Source organism: Rattus rattus, chromosome 7 (genome assembly GCF_011064425.1).
Source record: "Rattus rattus isolate New Zealand chromosome 7, Rrattus_CSIRO_v1, whole genome shotgun sequence".
Lineage (NCBI taxonomy): Eukaryota > Metazoa > Chordata > Mammalia > Rodentia > Muridae > Rattus > Rattus rattus.
Window position 1 is genome coordinate 53,563,808 of NC_046160.1, and position 18,269 is coordinate 53,582,076.

General features: G+C 41.3%; 1 protein-coding gene across 1 annotated transcript in view; it reads right to left on the reverse strand.

The window, feature by feature from the left end:
* Window positions 1-18,269, reverse strand: part of Znf277 (zinc finger protein 277) — a 54,078-nt gene that overhangs the window by 16,684 nt on the left and 19,125 nt on the right. The window contains exon 5 of the mRNA XM_032909101.1: window positions 3,182-3,273. Within this exon, the coding sequence (XP_032764992.1) occupies window positions 3,182-3,273 (92 nt within the window). The remainder of the gene's footprint in view (window positions 1-3,181; window positions 3,274-18,269) is intronic.

Consider the following 18,269-nt stretch of genomic DNA (forward strand, 5'->3'; position numbering starts at 1 on the left):
TATGTATCTAAGATCTTTGGTTGTTATGAATTATACTGAATGTACTCCTGGGAGCCTCCTCCCTCACCTTCTGCAGATTAAAGGCCTGTAGAATAAGGTTTGAAAACCAGGCTGGTTCAAGGTATGCGTGAGATAAGAGATATCCCAAATTTGTGGACACTGGCTTCTGGAGTCTAAGAGAGTTGACTTAGGGGGAGTTGGGGTAGCACTGTTCTTAGGACCTGTGTATACATAGGTTCCACTGGGCCAAGTCCCATGCCATCTTGACTCTAAGTCTTTTCCTAAAAGTAGCAGGCCTGAGTTAGATCTACCCGGGGTATTTACATACGAGCTTTGAAATGGACAGAGATCCAACAGTTGGCTGATGAGCTGCAAGGGTACTGGGATGGCCCCATGGGTCTAGCCTTTGCGTTGACTCTGAGTGCATTCTTGAGGCCTACTCCTCCTCTAACTTTCACGAGGCCTGCCAGACAGGTATCTAGATTTTGAAAGTGAGGGGGTTCAAGGTTAGCACACAGTGTGGGCCCTACTCTGTGGGATTAGAAAGATTTTCCTGTCTTGCCACGCTCCCATCTTCCCAAGGTTTTCACGCCCATTTAGACAGGAAGGGGGTGGAGCAGATGCAGAGACAGCCTAAAGAGAGCTTATTATAGAGGTAACATGGTAACATGTCTCTACATGGCCCCAGGGTCTGCTCTGGGGACAGACTGATGCCCTTCTAGTTTTGAGTAGGTTGCCTAGAAGTGGCCCAACTTGACCAGGACATTCTGGGGATTCCATACTTGACATCCAGTCACTGTAGGGGGAACCACAGATAGGCAGAGCTATCAAGAAGGGGCTTCGCTCTCCATTACTGATGGTTAATTTATGAATCACCCTGCCTGGTTAAGGAAAGGCTATGTAACTAGTAAGGCATTAGTTGTGAGTATATTTGTGAGGATGCTTCTGGAAGATGTGGGGAGCAGGTGTGGCGGCAGTCCCAAGATGGCGCCCGGGACTGCAGCTAAGTCTCATGACTGGCACCTGACTTCCTCACACACCTGAAACTAGCCACGTCCATTGTGAGAGCTGCGCAGGCGCACCATGACGCAAGATCAGGTCATGTGACGTGGACCTATGAACTGAGATTATGCAGTCTGGACTGAGGAGGCGGAGTTGGGGGAGGATATAAGGGAGTGTGCTCGGGGGCTGAGTAAAAGGAGAAGAAAAGAAAAGAAAGATTCCTGTTCGAATGTTGTAAGGTTCCTGAATAAACCACTTTGAGAAGAACGTCGTGGTGTCGCTCCTTTCTGTGGGACAGAGACAGAAGTGACAGGAAGAAGGTCCATGAATAAGAATGATGATTACAGACAAGTATCCACAAAATAAGCAGGTAGAGAGAGTGATGTTGCTTTTAAATAAAGACTTGGGAGCCAGATGCTATCTCAGAGAGGCAGAGAAAGCACCCAGCTGACCTTTCCCCTTAGCTGATTTCCCAAAAGGAAAAGCAAGCTCTCCCTCTCCACACTGTCTCAACACCCACTCAAATTGTATGTCCCTCCCTTCTACTTCCTGTGCATCTCTCTATCCATCCTCCTGACTTCCTTTCTATGGTTTTTTTTTTCCTCTGTTCACTTCCTGTCAACTGACTGCTTGCTCCACCTCTTGACCTATGGTTGACTTTATTTAATCCTGTTTACAAAAAAGAAAACTCTTGGATTAAAGGTGTGTGTTAGGGCTGAACCACACCACAACTGGAAATGGGTTTTTCCAGTAAATAGCACACTTTTGGGGTTCACAGTGTGATCAAATATCCAGCACAGAGATTAACATCTATTTATCTGCTCTTGTCCTTAAGACGCTGAGACATCACCTCTGGTCCTTGGGGCTCCCATGTTATCAGATTGGGACTACATTTGCCATTTGGATCCTGAGATTGCAAAAGGTATATTTGTGAACTTTCATGCCCCTAATTATATGAACCACAACACCAATTTATATTCCTTTATAAATTCTACTGGTACCTAATGGTTTACTAGCTAATTTAAAATTGGGTGACTCACCCTAAGAATTTGACAAGGCCAGGGTGGGCTGGGACCAACTGCACTCATGCTTCTAGCCACAGTTAGCTGGCAAGGGCAGGGGAGTCTCTGTAGCCTGGCTGAAGGTGTTAGCTTCTGCCTTATCTCTTGGATTTTCAAGATATTAAAGACCAGCCAAGATGATTCACTCTAATTGTTAATTTAAATTAGTTTCACATCAATTCAGCCTTAATTTCCAAGAAATTACATGCACAACAATTTTAACTAGTATTTCAACTTCTTACCTTCTTTATAATGTTAATTTTATCATTAATCACAAAGTTTTACTTCAAATTAGAAGCTATGGAGAAACTTGTGGTGTTCATAATTATTATATTTTCCATATTCACAATGGTCCTTAAAGGCATGTAATAATTATGAATATATAATTAAAACATTCCAGTTAGGGACGAAGTTTTACTTAAAATATTATTTCAAACATTTTTTTCTTCTCAGTTTTTCGCCCTATACACTTTAGAACCCATTTTGATTTTCTTTTTATGCCTCCTTCTCTTGGGTCTTATCATCTCTCCTGGCTTCCCATTGGATGCTGTCAGGTTTTCCCTTACAGCTCTGTGGTTTGGACAAATGGGATTAAGTTAAACGTGGCTGGGCCTCTCCAGCTCTCATAGCAGCAGCCTCACAGCCACTGGAGGGGGCGGCATGGGAACGGCCATCCCTAGTGCCTGTCACTACCGACCAACCCTGCCTGGCAGGGGCTGCTCAAGCTCTCCTCACAAAGCTGGCTTTTGTTTGAACCAAATCTCACCCCCTGTGTATTTGTCCCAAATAATCGGAGCCTTTTTTTTTTTTTTAAAAGATACTGCAGATGCATGAGGAAAGGATCGTTTGTGGCAAACAGTATACTGGATAACTATCTAAGACAATCTGAGAGTAAGATGTTTTATGGAGCCTTTGAGAAGTTACAACATTCAGGGGTGTAGAAGACCATACTTAAGTGTAAGGCTATGTGAATACCCACAAAAGATCCAAGAAGACTACAAAATGGAGGCCAGGATGAGTTGTGATCCAATGCAGCATTGAGGTTTGCTCCGCCCCAAGTAGAAAACCCTTTAATGCAGACCCTCCACAGCGATGAGGAATGTTATAGAATGTCAAACCTGTTTCCGCGAAATTCCTCGCTGCAAAACATGCACACACCATGAAAGTTTGTATCATTTCGCTCTCGCTGCTGCTGATCCAGAATTTCTTTCTGTAAATTATAAAAGGACTTGTGAGTTTATCTTTAATCTATGTAGTTAATCTCTGAGCAAAGCCAGTCTAGATGACAGTATAAGAGTACAGAGGTCATACATGGAAGCTGTTCATACTTCCGATTTCTTTGTTCTGGTCTTGTCACTGAAACACTCTGAAGGAGTTTCACTGGTCCACCGACCTTGCCAAGGGCTGGTCCCCACCCAAGCAGTATGTGGCCACCAGAAAACAAACTCTTTGGTACTTTTGGAAGATTTTTGTCTCACGTTGCTTTGTCTGGACATTTTTTTTTAACTGTACAGATCTTTTGTTTTTACATTGTGGCTTCTGATTTTGTTTTTCCAGGTTTTTTCTGTGTGGGACTCTGTATCTGTATATGTTTCATGTGCTTTTTTCGACTCCTTTCCCCCTTGTTTATTTCGTTCTATTTCGATTTGTTTTTATTTTATCATACTACTAGGTTTTTAGATGCTTGTTTATATTCTAATGAAAGAGAAAGGGTGTGGATTTGGGTGAGTGGAGAACTGGGGAGGATCTGGGAGTTGAGGGAGGGGAAACCGTAATCAGAATTTTATGAAAAGCATTTATTGTCAACAAAGAGAAGAAACGCTAAGTCTGCATAGACCAGCAGGCCACGAAAGCCACATGGCAATGGTCGCAACTCTGAGCCAGCGAGGGAAAATCTTCCGGAACCTTCTGTTGGCTGTGTTACTCATTTCCTGTCCTCACTTCCTCATCAGACCAGAATCTGCTTGGTTCTTTGATTGCTTGTATCCTTAAATCTCTGCAGTTTGTACTCACAGTATTCAGTTCTGATGACTTCCTCACTATCTCCAAAAACATCACCCTGAGCTCAGATTTTATTGCATTATTATGAAATTACTATAAATAAATATCAGAGTTACCATGATGGCAATCCTCACGTACACTTCCATCAAAGGGAGAAAACCGTTTACTCAAAGTGCTTTTATGTACAATTATCATGTTGGGCTGCAACTGAAATAATTTTATAATGTTCTGCTAGGTTCTGCTCTAATCAGGAAGGCCCTACGAGCTGTCTTTCCTGGAGGTCAGTGTGCTCCTTTGCTTCTCGTGTTTACAAATCATTTCATGTTCATCAGAATCCAGTGTGATTCCTGCAAACTCACATGAACGGTCAATGTTTTAATGCACATTTCTCAAGCCTGTGACAATGTTAACCCTCATTTTTTAAGAGACAAATCTTACTTAGCCTAACACCTCTATTTTGATTCAAATGTGAGGGATTTTATGAGTCAGTACCCTGGTAATATTAAGCCATAACAGGTTTTCGCTGGTTAGAATTAAGTTGTTGGTGGAATCCTAACTGCACAACCAAAAAGTAACTAAAGTAATATGCAAACTGGTTAACCTGATTTATAGGACAGTAAACTAAAGGCAGCATTGGGTACACAGAACAATAGAGGAGGAATATGCCTGGTAAATAAAGTGTCCCAACCGGGCTGTTTGCTAATACTCTGTTTCCAGAACAATCTCATACAACCTATATAACTGCTAATTATTTTCAAGTTTAGTAAACACTCTCCTTCTGTCCCAGATCGCCTCTTCCTCTTTATATTTCTGATCCTTTTCAAAGTTTTTCCAGTGTATATCCCTTGTACAAAATAATGAGCGTCAATGTGATGTCTGCATACATCTATGTAACAAACTTTGATCATATTCATCCTTTTAGGATCATATTCATCCTCGTTCCAATTTCCTAACAAACTTTCTTTCTCTTTCACCCTCCCTCTCTGTTTCCCAGACAGGGCCTACCCATGTATGTCTTAAGTTTTTCCAGTTGGCCTTGAGTGGAACCTGAGCAGTGACATCTATGGATGAATGCTTGCCTTTGCCCAGACTCTTTGTAAAGTCCTTCTAAAGAGCTGGAGAGACAGGTCAGGAGTTCAGAGCATACACTGCTCTTCCAGAAGATCTGAGGTTCATTCCCTGAACTCACACAGGGATGCTCAGGAGCTTCTGTAGCTCTGGCTTTACAGGCTTCACTGCCCCTGCTTCCAAGAGCACTTACAAGCACATATGCTCACGCACACATGTACACCCAAACCAAACCCAGCCTCCAAAGGACTCCCCATGCTCATGGACTGGCAGAATGATTATCAGTGTGGAAATGGCTAGAATATCAAAAACAATCTACAAGTTCAATACAACTCCTATCAAAATTCCAATGATGATGTGCACTGATGTAAAAAAAAACAAACAAACCCTACAATTCATATGGAAGCACGAAATAGTTTAATAGTTAAAGCAATCTTTAGCAGAAAGAGAAAGAACCATAACAATACCTGATCTCAAATGACACTGCAGGGCTATAGTAACAAAAACTCTGATAATGGCACAGGAATGCTCATGTGGTCCATGAAATAGAATGGAGGACCCAGAAATAAAATTCACAGTCACCTATTTTAACCAAGTTATCAAAAAAACAGATATTGGAAAACATATTTAAAACAAGGTGCAGGGAAAACCAATTTCATGCAGAAGAATGAACTAGATTTATACATATCATAATTGACTTAACATGGATCAAATTCTTAATGTAACACCCAAAACTGGAGGAAAATAGTAGGCAAGCACTTCTGAAAAGGACACCACACACAAACGAACTGCCAGAATCAGCAGCCAGGATTGCCTGAAATACAAAAAAGCTCCTGTTCAGCAAGGGAAAGGATCACCAGAGAAGAGAGAAACATCTTTGCCAATTATACAACAGATAGGGGATTAATATCTCCACTATGTAAAGAGGAGCAAAAATTAAACTTTAAACCTCCAAATCATTCAGCTAATAATGAACTCAACAGACCAAGCAAGTGAAAGAAGATAATCAGCTAATAGTATCTGAAATCTGTCCACTATATTTAGTCATTGGGGAAATGCAGCTTCTGACATTCTATCTCCTCCTCCCCGTCAGAAAAGCTACAAATGTCAACAAATACTGGTGAGGATGCACTGCTGGTGGAATGTAATCTTGTGTAGCCTGCATGGGAGTAAGAATTAAAACAAATTAAAAATGGAATTACCATGTGACTCAGTTGTGTCATGCTAGGTTATGTAGCTGAAGTCAACAGACCCCTGAGATCCCTGGACATCTTATGTTTATTGATGTACTCTTACAATAGTCAGTCTATCAAAAGAGGAAGGGATCTAGAAACAAGGTATACACAAAAGAAGAATTTTTATTCTGCTATAAGCAAAAAAGGAAATCATGACATTTTTGAGAAAATGGTTGAAGCTGAAGATCATTATGTTAAGTAAAATAAACAAGATTTTGGAAAAAAGTACTGAATTTTCTTCTCATATGTGGAAATCCCAATTTAAAACTCATGTGTGTGCATCGTAAGAGAGGAGGAAGTTCTTTGTTTGTTTGTTTTTTGTTTTTTGAGGCGCGGTTTCTCAGTGTAGCCCTGGATGTCCTAGAATTCACTAGACTTGAACTCACAGAGATCCACTTGTCTCTGCCTCCCGAGTACTGGGATTAAAATCATGGAGGGATTCTTAAAAGAAAGAGGACAGAGGGAGAGATAAAAGGTTAATGGAATCCTGTGGCATGAAAGCAGAATGGGACACCTTTTAAGAGAAAGGGATCAGCAAGATGGGATGGGGAGATGGGGTTGGGAGTAAGAGAGAAAGGGAGAGGTGAGCTGGAACAAAGTTTAACAGTACAATGATGCTTATATATGAGAATTCCATAATGAGCTATTTGTTTACATACTAACTTAGATATTAAAAAAGAACCTGCAGCAAACCACTGAACTGAGAACGGGACCCCCGTTGAAGGAATCAGAGAAAGGACTGGAAGAGCTTGAAGGGGCTCAAGACCTCATATGAACAACAATGCCAAGCAACGAGAGCTTCCAGGGACTAAGCCACTACCCAAAGACTATACATGGACTGACCCTGGGCTCCAACCTCATAGGTAGCAATGAATATCCTAGTAAGAGCACCAGTGGAAGGGGAAGCCCTGGGTCCTGCTAAGACTGAACCCCCAGTGAACGTGACTGTTGGGGGAGGGCGGCAATGGGGGGAAGGATGGGGAGGGGAACACCCATAAGGAAGGGGAGGGGGAGGGGTTAGAGGGATGTTGGCCCGGAAGCCGGGAAGGGGAATAACAATCGAAATGTAAATAAGAAATACTCAAGTTAATAAAGATTAAAAAAAAAAAAAAAAGAACTGTCCTAGACATTAAGATAGTTTCTATTCTAACCTTGCATCCATCTGTTCCTCACTTTGATATCAATGCAAGGAAGGGCCCCAGGATTGGGAGCAACAGACAAGGGGCATGCCGTTCTTCCTAAAGGGATTCTGTCTGTCTGCTGACCTTAAGCTTACATTCTTCCCATACCAGGCTCTGTGATTCCCATAGTGTGAACACTCTTGACTATACATTTGTGGCTATTTTCTCAAGGTTTCTCCACTAATACAATCAAATTTCTTCTCTTTTTAAATTGTATGGGTTTTATGAATTCTTTGGCAGTTTTATACGTGAGTGATGTTCTGTTGACCCTCATCCCCGCCCTCTCTCATTCCTTCCCACTTTCTGTCAAGATTCCCTGCGGTCCCTTCCCATTTTTTTTATGTCATTTTCTTTTGTGACTCACTGATTTTAATCAGGATGACCTGTGTTGTCACTGGTTTGGAACTATTGGTATTGGAGCCTGGTGACCTCACTGTTGGGTGTACGGCTGCTGACTGTGCCTCCCCTAGAACCCATCAGTAGCTGGTATTTCAAAAGGGAAGGGCAGGGTCCCATTAGCTGCTCCCCGATCCATGATTGGTTGTTGACAGGCCCAGTCTTCTGCAGGGCGAGCGTAAGGAACCAACTGTGAGATCATATTTGCAATGGCAGTGTATTATGCTCCAAAGCTAGCATTTTGTGGTTCCTTCCCGTTTTTTAGCTCCAACATTTTTTTCCCATGCTCCTTCTGTGACTTTTCCCTAAGCTGGAGACAAGATGGTGTAACTGACATGTTTAAGGCTGAACACTCAACTGTCGGCGGTCAGGAGCTTGCATTCACCAGCTTTCATTAAAAGGAGAAATTTCTCTGATTAAGGATGAGAGAATAGCATTTGTCACTGCTATTGTTGATAAACAGTGAGTTCCCCCTTGGGGCCTATGACTTCTCCAACCATAGATTTTTCAAAGAGGTTTATAGTACCAGGCATGTATTGCCTCCTGTGGAGTGAGCCTCAAATCCAATCTGAGATATAGTTATCTTCATAATAGCTGTGCCATTACTATACCAGTAAGCATATTTTACTTCACAGGTGAGCACTGTTTATAGTTTGTATTTTTCAGAATTTGGTAAGATAACTGATATCTTTTGTCACTGAGTAGCTGGCTCTGTACCTCTGGCATTATGAAAGCGGCCAGCAGGGAGGAAAATTTCACTCAATTCTAGCTTGATTTTGATGTATTTTACAACCCAGACGTGTAGGATCTTCAGTAGGTTATCTTGCTAGATAACTAGTAAGAGTTACCTAGTTCTGACAGGCAACAGGGAGAACAGAGAGCATGTATTGTTTTGCAGGTCTCTGGGGTCTCCCTGACCAACGATTCACAAGGGTGTATCCCAGATCTGGCACTGGGATTTTTGTTTGGTAATATCCAACTATACATTTTAACTTTTTATTGATTCTTTGTGAGTTTCACATTACACACTCCAATTCCACTCATCTCCCTGTCTCTTTGTATTTGCTCTCTGCCCCTGCAGCCTCTCCTCCCAAACAAACAAACAAACAAACCCCAAACAAACCAAACAAAAGAAAGCATAAAAAACATCTCATCCTGTAAGCTTGGAGTTGGCTCATTGGTGTCTTTGTCCCAACTTTACTGTGCTGCTTAGGTGAGGTACAGGGTCTGCACTCCTGAGTGCTGCAGTCAACGAGAGTGAAGCACCCTAGTTCTTACTGAAGTGTATGAGCTATTAAGAGGCTTGGCCTGGTAGAAAGTAGGTAGGTTATGGAGTTCATGTGAAGGACCTTGGGGGATTTTGCCAGCCTTACACCTACTGCCTCAGGTCAAGATTAGGCCAAGTTCCATTCTCCACCCACAGTTCTCAGAGAAGCAGGGACATTCTTGAAAAAAGGCAGAATGTACTGATAGTCACTTGACCCTCTGGTCCCAGATAGAGTTTGAATGCATGTCATATGCTTGTTAGCCAATAGATTCAAAGGTCAATATGCTTGGCCAATAAGTTTAAATTGTAACTTTGCTGATGTAACCTGTACCCCTAAAAAGTATAAAAACTGCTTGTTATAACCACCCAGGGTCACATTCTAGTCACTCGCTTTGAGGGGCTGATTGATAGTTGACCCCAATGCACTGGAAAAAGAAACCTCTTGCGTTTGCATCAAACCACTCTCGTGTCTCACTTGGAGGGTCTCCCGGTAGTTAAGACTCACTTCGAGCCTTACAAGAGGTGGAATCAGGTCTCCAGAATGCCACAGACAGTGAGGGGTGGGCCAGTTCTGCACAGCCCTTGGACATTAACATGGTTCCAGGCATCAGCTCAGACCAGGGTTGTCTGCATGGCCTTTGGTGGTGACACCGACCCCTCCTGCTGCATGGCCATGGACTCAGACATGGCCCTTAGTGGCAGCATGGGCTGGAATTTCACCATGGCCTCAGATGGCAGGGTAGGTTGCTCACAACATGCTATTCCTCTCCACCCTTGCATCTCCAGTTCCACCTCTCTCCACAATGCTCCAACTGTACTGCTCATCTCTCTCTCCCATCCGTCCACCACATCCCTGCACACTGTAGTGGCTTCTACTGCTGGATGGCCTCTGGCTATCTGCTGCGGCTGCAGTGTGGTGTATTGGTCAGCAGGCCTCTTGGTCTTCTGACCCCAGCAGTACATGGGATGGCAGCAGGTGGGCCTCTGGGTGTCTATGAATTCTTTTTTTAAACATTTTAAAATTGGTTTACAAATAATTTTTTTTTATTAATACAAATAATTTTAAAGTATTTTTTAATATGTTTTTCATAGATCATGTGTTCGAATCAGCCCATTTTCTATACCCCACCACTTCTGCTATCTATCTCTCTCCATCTCTGTTAACACCCCCCGCCCCCCACTATTCTACATTCTACTTTCATATCACCCATGGTCTACTAGACACATTCTCTCAAGGAACCTCCTATCCAATGATCCCTTCTGTTATGAAACATAAATGCAGCTGCGGTGGGAGTAAGAAGGTATCTAGTGGGCCCATGTTAAGGTGTCTCCCTGAGAAATCACCCCATCATGTGACAAACCTGATATAAGGAAAATAAACTGTGAGGGAAAGGATGGAGAGACATGAAAAAAGGGGTAGAGGCAGAGAAGGACAGAAAGAGAAAAGACTAGTTGGGAACACGTCGGAGGGAGGAGGGGAGGGGGAGGGAGGGAGGGAGGGAGGGAGAGGAGAGGAGAGAGAGAGAGAGAGAGAGAGAGAGAGAGAGAGACTCTATAAAGAGCATTTCTATAAAGAAATGCTTGGGTTGGGTTGGATTTTTAATGCTCTGGTACTAAAGTTGGTGTACAATATAGTATTTTCTCTCTTGTCCTCAGAATGTACAAACCCATTGCAGTGTGTGTGTGTGTGTGTGTGTGTGTACATCTTACAATGATCCTACCATTTAGTGAAGTTAATACAAATATCTAGAGAGGTGGAGAAGCACTAATAATTTTCTACAAAGCACCCATATAAGCTTCACTGAAATGAGTCAGATGGGAGATTTTCTCAACAGTTGGAGCTTTAGAGCACACTAATACAATAGGAACATTGAAACATAAAACAATTATGCCTTCCTCCTGATGTAACTAGAAAAGGACTAGTAACTATTCTATAAGTTCATTTCTTAGATCACTGGAATTTAAGTCTGGTATGCAAAGGTTTAATTATGCACAGGATAGTTTTGTAGATGACCTTCCATGTTTTTCTCAGAATTCTGAATACAAGATGTGATTTGACTTGCTTACAAAGTGGAGTCCAGGCTAGAAATAATTACTCTTGTACTGCATTGTAACGCAAATCTATTTGACTTTCAGGATCTCCTGGCCACTACAAAAGAGGACCTGCTGTGATCACCTTATCTGCTTTTACTCTCTCCTACTGCCTTTTGTGCTACCTCCTAGGCATTGAGCTTTTCTTCATTGTCTTGTGTGTCTAACATCTGGTTATACCTGATTTTAACTTACTCTACTCTGTTAGACCCTCAGCTTGTCCTCTGAGCCTGAGACTAAACTACTGGACTTCCCAAGCTGAGCTAAAGAAACAGAGGCCATCACATTCTAAGAACGTAACTAAGTCAAATATGTTTGGCATCCAAGAATGGGTAGCCCCTGATTGGTGTCTGTCTTTGATGGGTGTGCTAGTTACTGCCCCTTGGTGAGAACACCTCACCTCTTATGTGTGGGCTCTTTCCTATCTACTGGTTATCTGATATCAGATGGATGATTTGTAGGCCTTCTCTGTACATTTATTTAAAATATGATTATCTGAAGCTTGAAGAGTAGGAGGGAGGGAGATAAAGAGAGATGGAGGAGGGAAGAAGTTAAAAATTTACTGGAAATGGTATTTAAAAGTAGTCTGTAAATATAGAAAAATATGAGGAAAACTCAATTTTTTTTTTAAAGATTTATTTATTATGTATACAGCATTCTGCCTGCATGTACACCTATACAACGGAAGAGGGCACCAGATCTCTTTACAGATGGTTGTGAGCCACCATGTGGTTGCTGGGAATTGAACTCAGGACCTCTGGAAGAGCAGTCAGTGCTCTTAACCTCTGAGCCATCTCTCCAGCCCAAAAACTCAATTTTTAATATTGCTAAATAACACTTGATTCTAAGTTAAGTTTTTCAAAGCTTTCTTTCACATTGCTTCTTCATGTAACTCTATTACAGATAAACCTGAAAGGCTGTTGTGGGCCTGAACATGGCACATGTGGCATGGACAGGTTTTTGTCTTTTGCCCTTCTCCTCCATCCCCTCTACCTTGTTACAGTCTTGGGTTACATTCCTACAGCTAGCTACCAAGGTCCATTTCCTTATTTGGCCATTTTCTCTTCCTAAGGCTGACCACCAAGGCCCAGCTACCAAAGTACTAAAGTCTAACAATCAAAAGTCCTTTTTTGGCTCCTCTAATTAACGTGCCCAATCAAAATTAACCAACTCAGCCTAACACAGGTTTCCCCTTTCTCATTATAAACTGCCATTTGCCACTTCTTTCTCGTCTCTATCCAGAGGAAGTCCTTTGTCCCTTCAGGGAAAATACCCCTGCCCCCTCTCCCTGGTCTCCTTCCTCTTCTCTCTTGTCCTCTATCTTGCTTCTTTGACCCTTATTCCCTGTCCTTTGTGCTCAGAACTTGGTTTTGGTGTGTCCTGGGTTGCCCTTCCTTTCAAAAGCAAGAAAACACACTGCATTGTCTAGCAACACAAGTAGCAGGTCTCAAGTCCTCATTTTGATTTCTTTAACCTGCAAAGGGCCTGGAGAAATAGCTTCATCTGTGCCTAGAGGGAGATCTCTGCCCCAGGGTCTCACAACAGTCCAAGCGGTTCCTCTCTAAGGGGAGTGGAGTAGAAAGCTAATGACCACTTAGTTCTGTATTCTTTTGCTTCTCTGATTAACTAATGTACAATGCTGATTGGGCATAATTCTTTTCTATGGGTCAGTTTCTGCTGATCTCTAAAAATCCCATGAAAGAATTCTATTAATAATTAAAGTGACCATCCTAGACCACTTGCATGTTAAACTGAACAGGCCTCTACACTGCTTCTCCAGAAAACTGTACTGACGGTCATTACCAATGGAAAATGAGCTTTAATGAATTGTGTACACAATTTCTTATAGTATATTTCCAAAAAACATGTGAAAAATCAAATTTTACCTGGTTGCAACTATATACATGCTACAAGTTTGTATGCTCTCCTGAAGATCAAAATAGGATTCTCAGAGGATTTATGATTCTGAGTTTCTGTTACTGAAACAGGGCTTGCACATACTGTGTGTAATTTGTGTTGTGATGTTCTTAGAGCAATCCCACATCTGTGTTACAGTGCCTACAATGTTGACTAATCACAGCTTTGTGATGGGGAGAGCTAAAATGCATCAGTGGTAATGTACTTGCCTAACACACACAAGGTTCCATTTCTAGCACCAAGATGTGAAAATCACCAGAAAACCGGCACCTACGTTTAAAGATCCCATAAGGCTGATTGAGTAGAACTCCTGTGATTGTGGTGGGCAGGGCACTGAAGGCCTTGAGCCAAATGATCTTGTGTTATTTTTAGGCCCCATAAGAACCACTAATTGCCTACCTCTGTGTCTGATCTAACACCATTTTAACTACCAGGTAAAACCTTTAGGGATATGTTAGCAGACTCCTAACTCCCATTAACCCAAACACTAAGAATGCTGCTAGACAGCACCTGCAACCTATGATAGAGACTCCTTGGCTTTGCTGTAGGCCGCCTACCAGTTTTCACTAATGTATTTTTAAAAAATACCTTGATTTTTGACGTTCTTTTGTTCTATAACTATAAAATATTCCACGAATTTATCTGCATATGGAATGTGCTTTTTGGGGGCAACCTGAATCTGAGTTCCTTAGCCACAGTCACTCAAATCTGGCTCTAGAATAAATTATCATTTCCTTTTGAGGTAAGAGTTGTGTTTGGTGCAGAGAATGTAAACTGGAGAGCAAACAGCAAGTTGGTAATTGTTCCAAGACAAGAAAATACTGTATAGAAAACTGTTCTAAGAAAACGAATTGATTGTTGGTTATAATTTTTAAAGTCCTAAACTTTCTTTTTTGTTCCCTTCAAACATGTCATAATAGATAATTTACAAAGTCTAAAGAGATACACAGAGCATTTTAGATTGCTTTAGGGATAGGTATGTACTTAACATCACTAATTTTTAATTCTTACTTTAACATTACATTAATACATATGCATCTTAAATGCATAAAAATACAACCCTAAGACAGCTTTTTGAGTAAACAGGAGGTACACGTGAAGACGAGGAAATAAACTGTAGTGATAACTACCAATTCTGTTCAATAAGGAAGCTGAATTTATTGATACAAAAACCTGACTGTTTATTCTTCATCTTTATTAGTTAAATTTGTTTTATTTTATAAACTTTTAGAAATTGAATTGGGGCTGTAGCTTACTGGTAGAATGCTTTTCTAATATCTAGAGCCACTGGATTTGATCCCAGCGCATGGAAAAGAAAAACCTTCAATAATGGTATCAAGGTTTGCCTGCATCTACTCTACAAGGCTTTATTTACTCTTGGGAGTGCTAAACTGAAAAGGAAATTATCCATATTTCTTAAGATAGAAACACCAAATATGATACATTCTTTTGGTCAGATAGTACCTATATGTAAAATAAAGCTTATGAATATTTAAATCACGATGCTATTTTGTCTATAATAATTCTGATTATCTAAGTTGGGATCTACTTAATATAAGCAGCTTTCCCTTAACTTTGTGACTACTTGGTCTTTGTAACTATCTTGTCTCTAATTTTTTATCATGTAATAATTCTTTTCAATAGAGAAGTTGGAACAATAGTACAACAAAATTCCTGTCCTTAATGTCTGTTAGCTATGAACATTTGCCATCCACCCTTACCCAACTCTGCATGCAACTAGCAATCTTAAGAATTATATCTTCTGGCTGAATTATTTAAAAATAACTTTCAGGCATAATGGCACTTCCTATGTATATGATTCAAAGTGCCTTCTGTTAAACACAACCACAAAACTATCATTATTACTCCTCAGAAAATAAAGAAACTTAAAATAGCACTTAGGTAAGAGGTAGACTTCTTCAATCATCCCAGTAATTTACTGAATATTCCTCATGAAGTGTAGACCATCCTAGGCCCATGCATTTTATTTGGTTGTTAGGTGCCCTGCCTCTAACTCTGAAACCACTAAGCAAGCATTGCTGGGACTCAGCTCTGTTCCCCAGAGAAGGGACAGTTTTTCTGAGGTCAATGACACTCTTCCTCAGGAAATGGATGACTGCTAGGAAAGCCTAGTTATTTTAAATATCTGACAATGTTCCTGACCACACAAGCTCAGGAAGGGATCAACTGCTTTATTCATCCTTGCAGACCCAAGGTGCATCTAGAGAGAGAGTGGAGATGGCCTCAGCTTTCTCACATCCTCTAGTGAGGAAGCTCCAAGGACGTGTCCTGACACTCTACTCTCATGGCTGTTTACTTTGAATGCAAAACAACAGTTACAACAACAAATCACACCAAACCCCATTAGGACCAAAAGCCAAACCACAGAACAACCAAAATCCAAACTAAACTTTAATTTCTGTGCGTCTGTCTCCATAACAGAAGTGCCACTACCTGCTGAGCAGGCACCACAGTGAACGAAGAGCCTGGCCACTCAGGCTATCAGGAAACATATATTTTCTCCCCCCTTACTTCTCTTTCTTTGTCCTTCTCTTTGTACATCTTAGCAGCTGATATAATTAGTAGTAGCATATGTTTAGAGTCATTTATGAACAAAGAGATAACATCAGGAGTCAATCCACAGTGAGTATCAAACAGAAGTGCAAATCAAAGCTCATTAGCTTTGCGGTTTTATTTTTCTAAGACATTTCATGCTGGGCTATATATTAGGCTTTATTTGTGGGCTGGCACAGTGGAGAGATAAAGTGAGTGTCACAGATGTGATATATTTGAATTTCTCAAAGCAGTTGGTATAATGAGATGAAATTTTCATTATAAAATTGGCTTGGATAAGAACCACAGTGGTAGGAATACAAGCTCAGCTCGTGCATTAGGCAATGAGTCACAGTAACAAGCTGTATGTTTGTCTCAGAGGTGCAGAGGGGCAGCGGGGCAGGGCATGGTCTTTCATCTTTATTCATAAGCTGGAAACATGGGGAACTTTAATAAAGCTGCAGGTGCAGAGTCACAGGGGATTGACACAGACGTAGAAAAGGAAAATGGGAGTGAGGGTAGAAATTGTGAGAATAAAAATCAGTCAATGTAGGGAAGAAGCATTTAGAAACCATTTTAGCAGAAGGAAACAGAAAACAGAACGCTGATGTTTTAAATGAACAATCCAATCAAAATGGCAGGATGACACTCTGTCACAGACCACCTTCCTAGCACAATTACAGCAGTGGCTCATGGGACCCACAGGAGGCAACAAGACCTTGTATTCCTTTTGCTTTCCATTCCTAAAACTAGGGATCACCTGCAAGGTGTCCGATTCTTTAGGTCTTCGCCCTATTCTAATAAGCGTTTTGGGCTGGCATAAGACACGAAAGCATAGTTTTGAGATAAAAGAACAAGAGAAGTAGGTGAATGGGCACATACATCCAAAATAAAGATAAAAAGAACATATATCCTCTCTAATAGGTGACCCCACATTTGGTTCTCAGCTTTCTTAGAAAAGGGAAACAGAATTTGAGTGGTCGTTGCCCTCTGTTCTTGGAGGCAATTTATAAACACTTTGAATTTCCCCTGGCTGAGTTACTCTTTTACTCAGTGGGCCCCTCTGATTACAGTTGATTACTTATGCTAAGCAGATGTTTCAGGATGATGGCTGGCTGGCTAAGCCAGAAAAACCAACTGTGTGATTAGTGGGTTGGGGGTGAGTCACATGACTTTTGGGTGTGGTCAGTGATTTAATCACTCATTGTACTCTGACCAATCCTCAAGGAAGATTTCCTGGTTGGACAGACACGGTATTCTCATTCTCATTCATTCTCTCTCTCTCTCTCTCTCTCTCTCTCTCTCTCTCTCTCTCTCTCTCTCACGCACGCACGCAACCTGGAGGATAACACCTCTCAAGGGACAGTGAAAGCTCTGAAATAGGGTCAGGGTGACCACTTATCTCATTTCTGTAGGATGAGGGCAGACTGGAGAGAAAGTCTCTTCAAATCAGGCAAAAACAACATAAAACAAAATGACTCACCACAAACAAAAAACAACCCACCCCACCCCACCCTACCCCTATCCAACCCAACAAAACCAAAAAGATCTGACTAGTTTTGAGACAAAAAAAGCAGAATCCATTAGCCAAGTGGACACACTGAACTACAAAGGTGATGAGTCTGTCCCTAGGAGATGAGAACCAGGGACCATTTCTTTTTTGGCCCCACATGGGAGTAAAAGGAATGGCTGAAATTGTAATGAATTCTTGCTTTCTTCTTTTTAAAAATCACATTGCTATTTATGTTCATAAACATGAGGCATTTCAAAGTGCTGTATGGTGCCACACTAAGTATATACATCTTGATGAAATTCAGAACTCTGTCATTTTACTCAGTTCTATGCACCAAACATGAACAAATACAGTAACAAGGAAGAAACAGGCTAGGAAAAAGGAATACAACACATACACACACACACACACACACACACACACACACACACACACACACACACACACACACATTTCTTAGTTCAAAAAGTAACTAAAATAATAAGTACTCAAAAATTCCATATCTAATTTTCATATGAAAATGTAAGTATTAAATTAGTTATAGTATACAGGCCATGTAGGAATTAAGACAGTACTTACAGATTCACAATATATTTGTATACAATATATGCTCCTCAAACATTGAGGTATTCTTACAGTACTTAGTTGTAAATGTCTAGTCTACTACTGGCTGCAAGAGCCACCCAAGACTTCTACAGAAGGTGGTGCTTCCAAGTGCATCAAGTGACAAACTCCCTTCTGTGGCATCTGCTGGCACTTAAGCACCATTGTAAAAAGGAGGAGTGACTCTGTGTGGAAACTTGGACCAGAACAAGGTGACTTCAGTCTCCTGAGGCTCCCAACTGTCCTGAATGCTCATGGATGCTACCAGATGGGAGTCCAACACACAGAGTAGTGCCACCCTTGCACATGTTCACCTACGTTTTCACCATTTCCCTCTAAGTGCTGGGGGTGTGGAAAGATGTGAAGAAAAGCCTTCTGCTT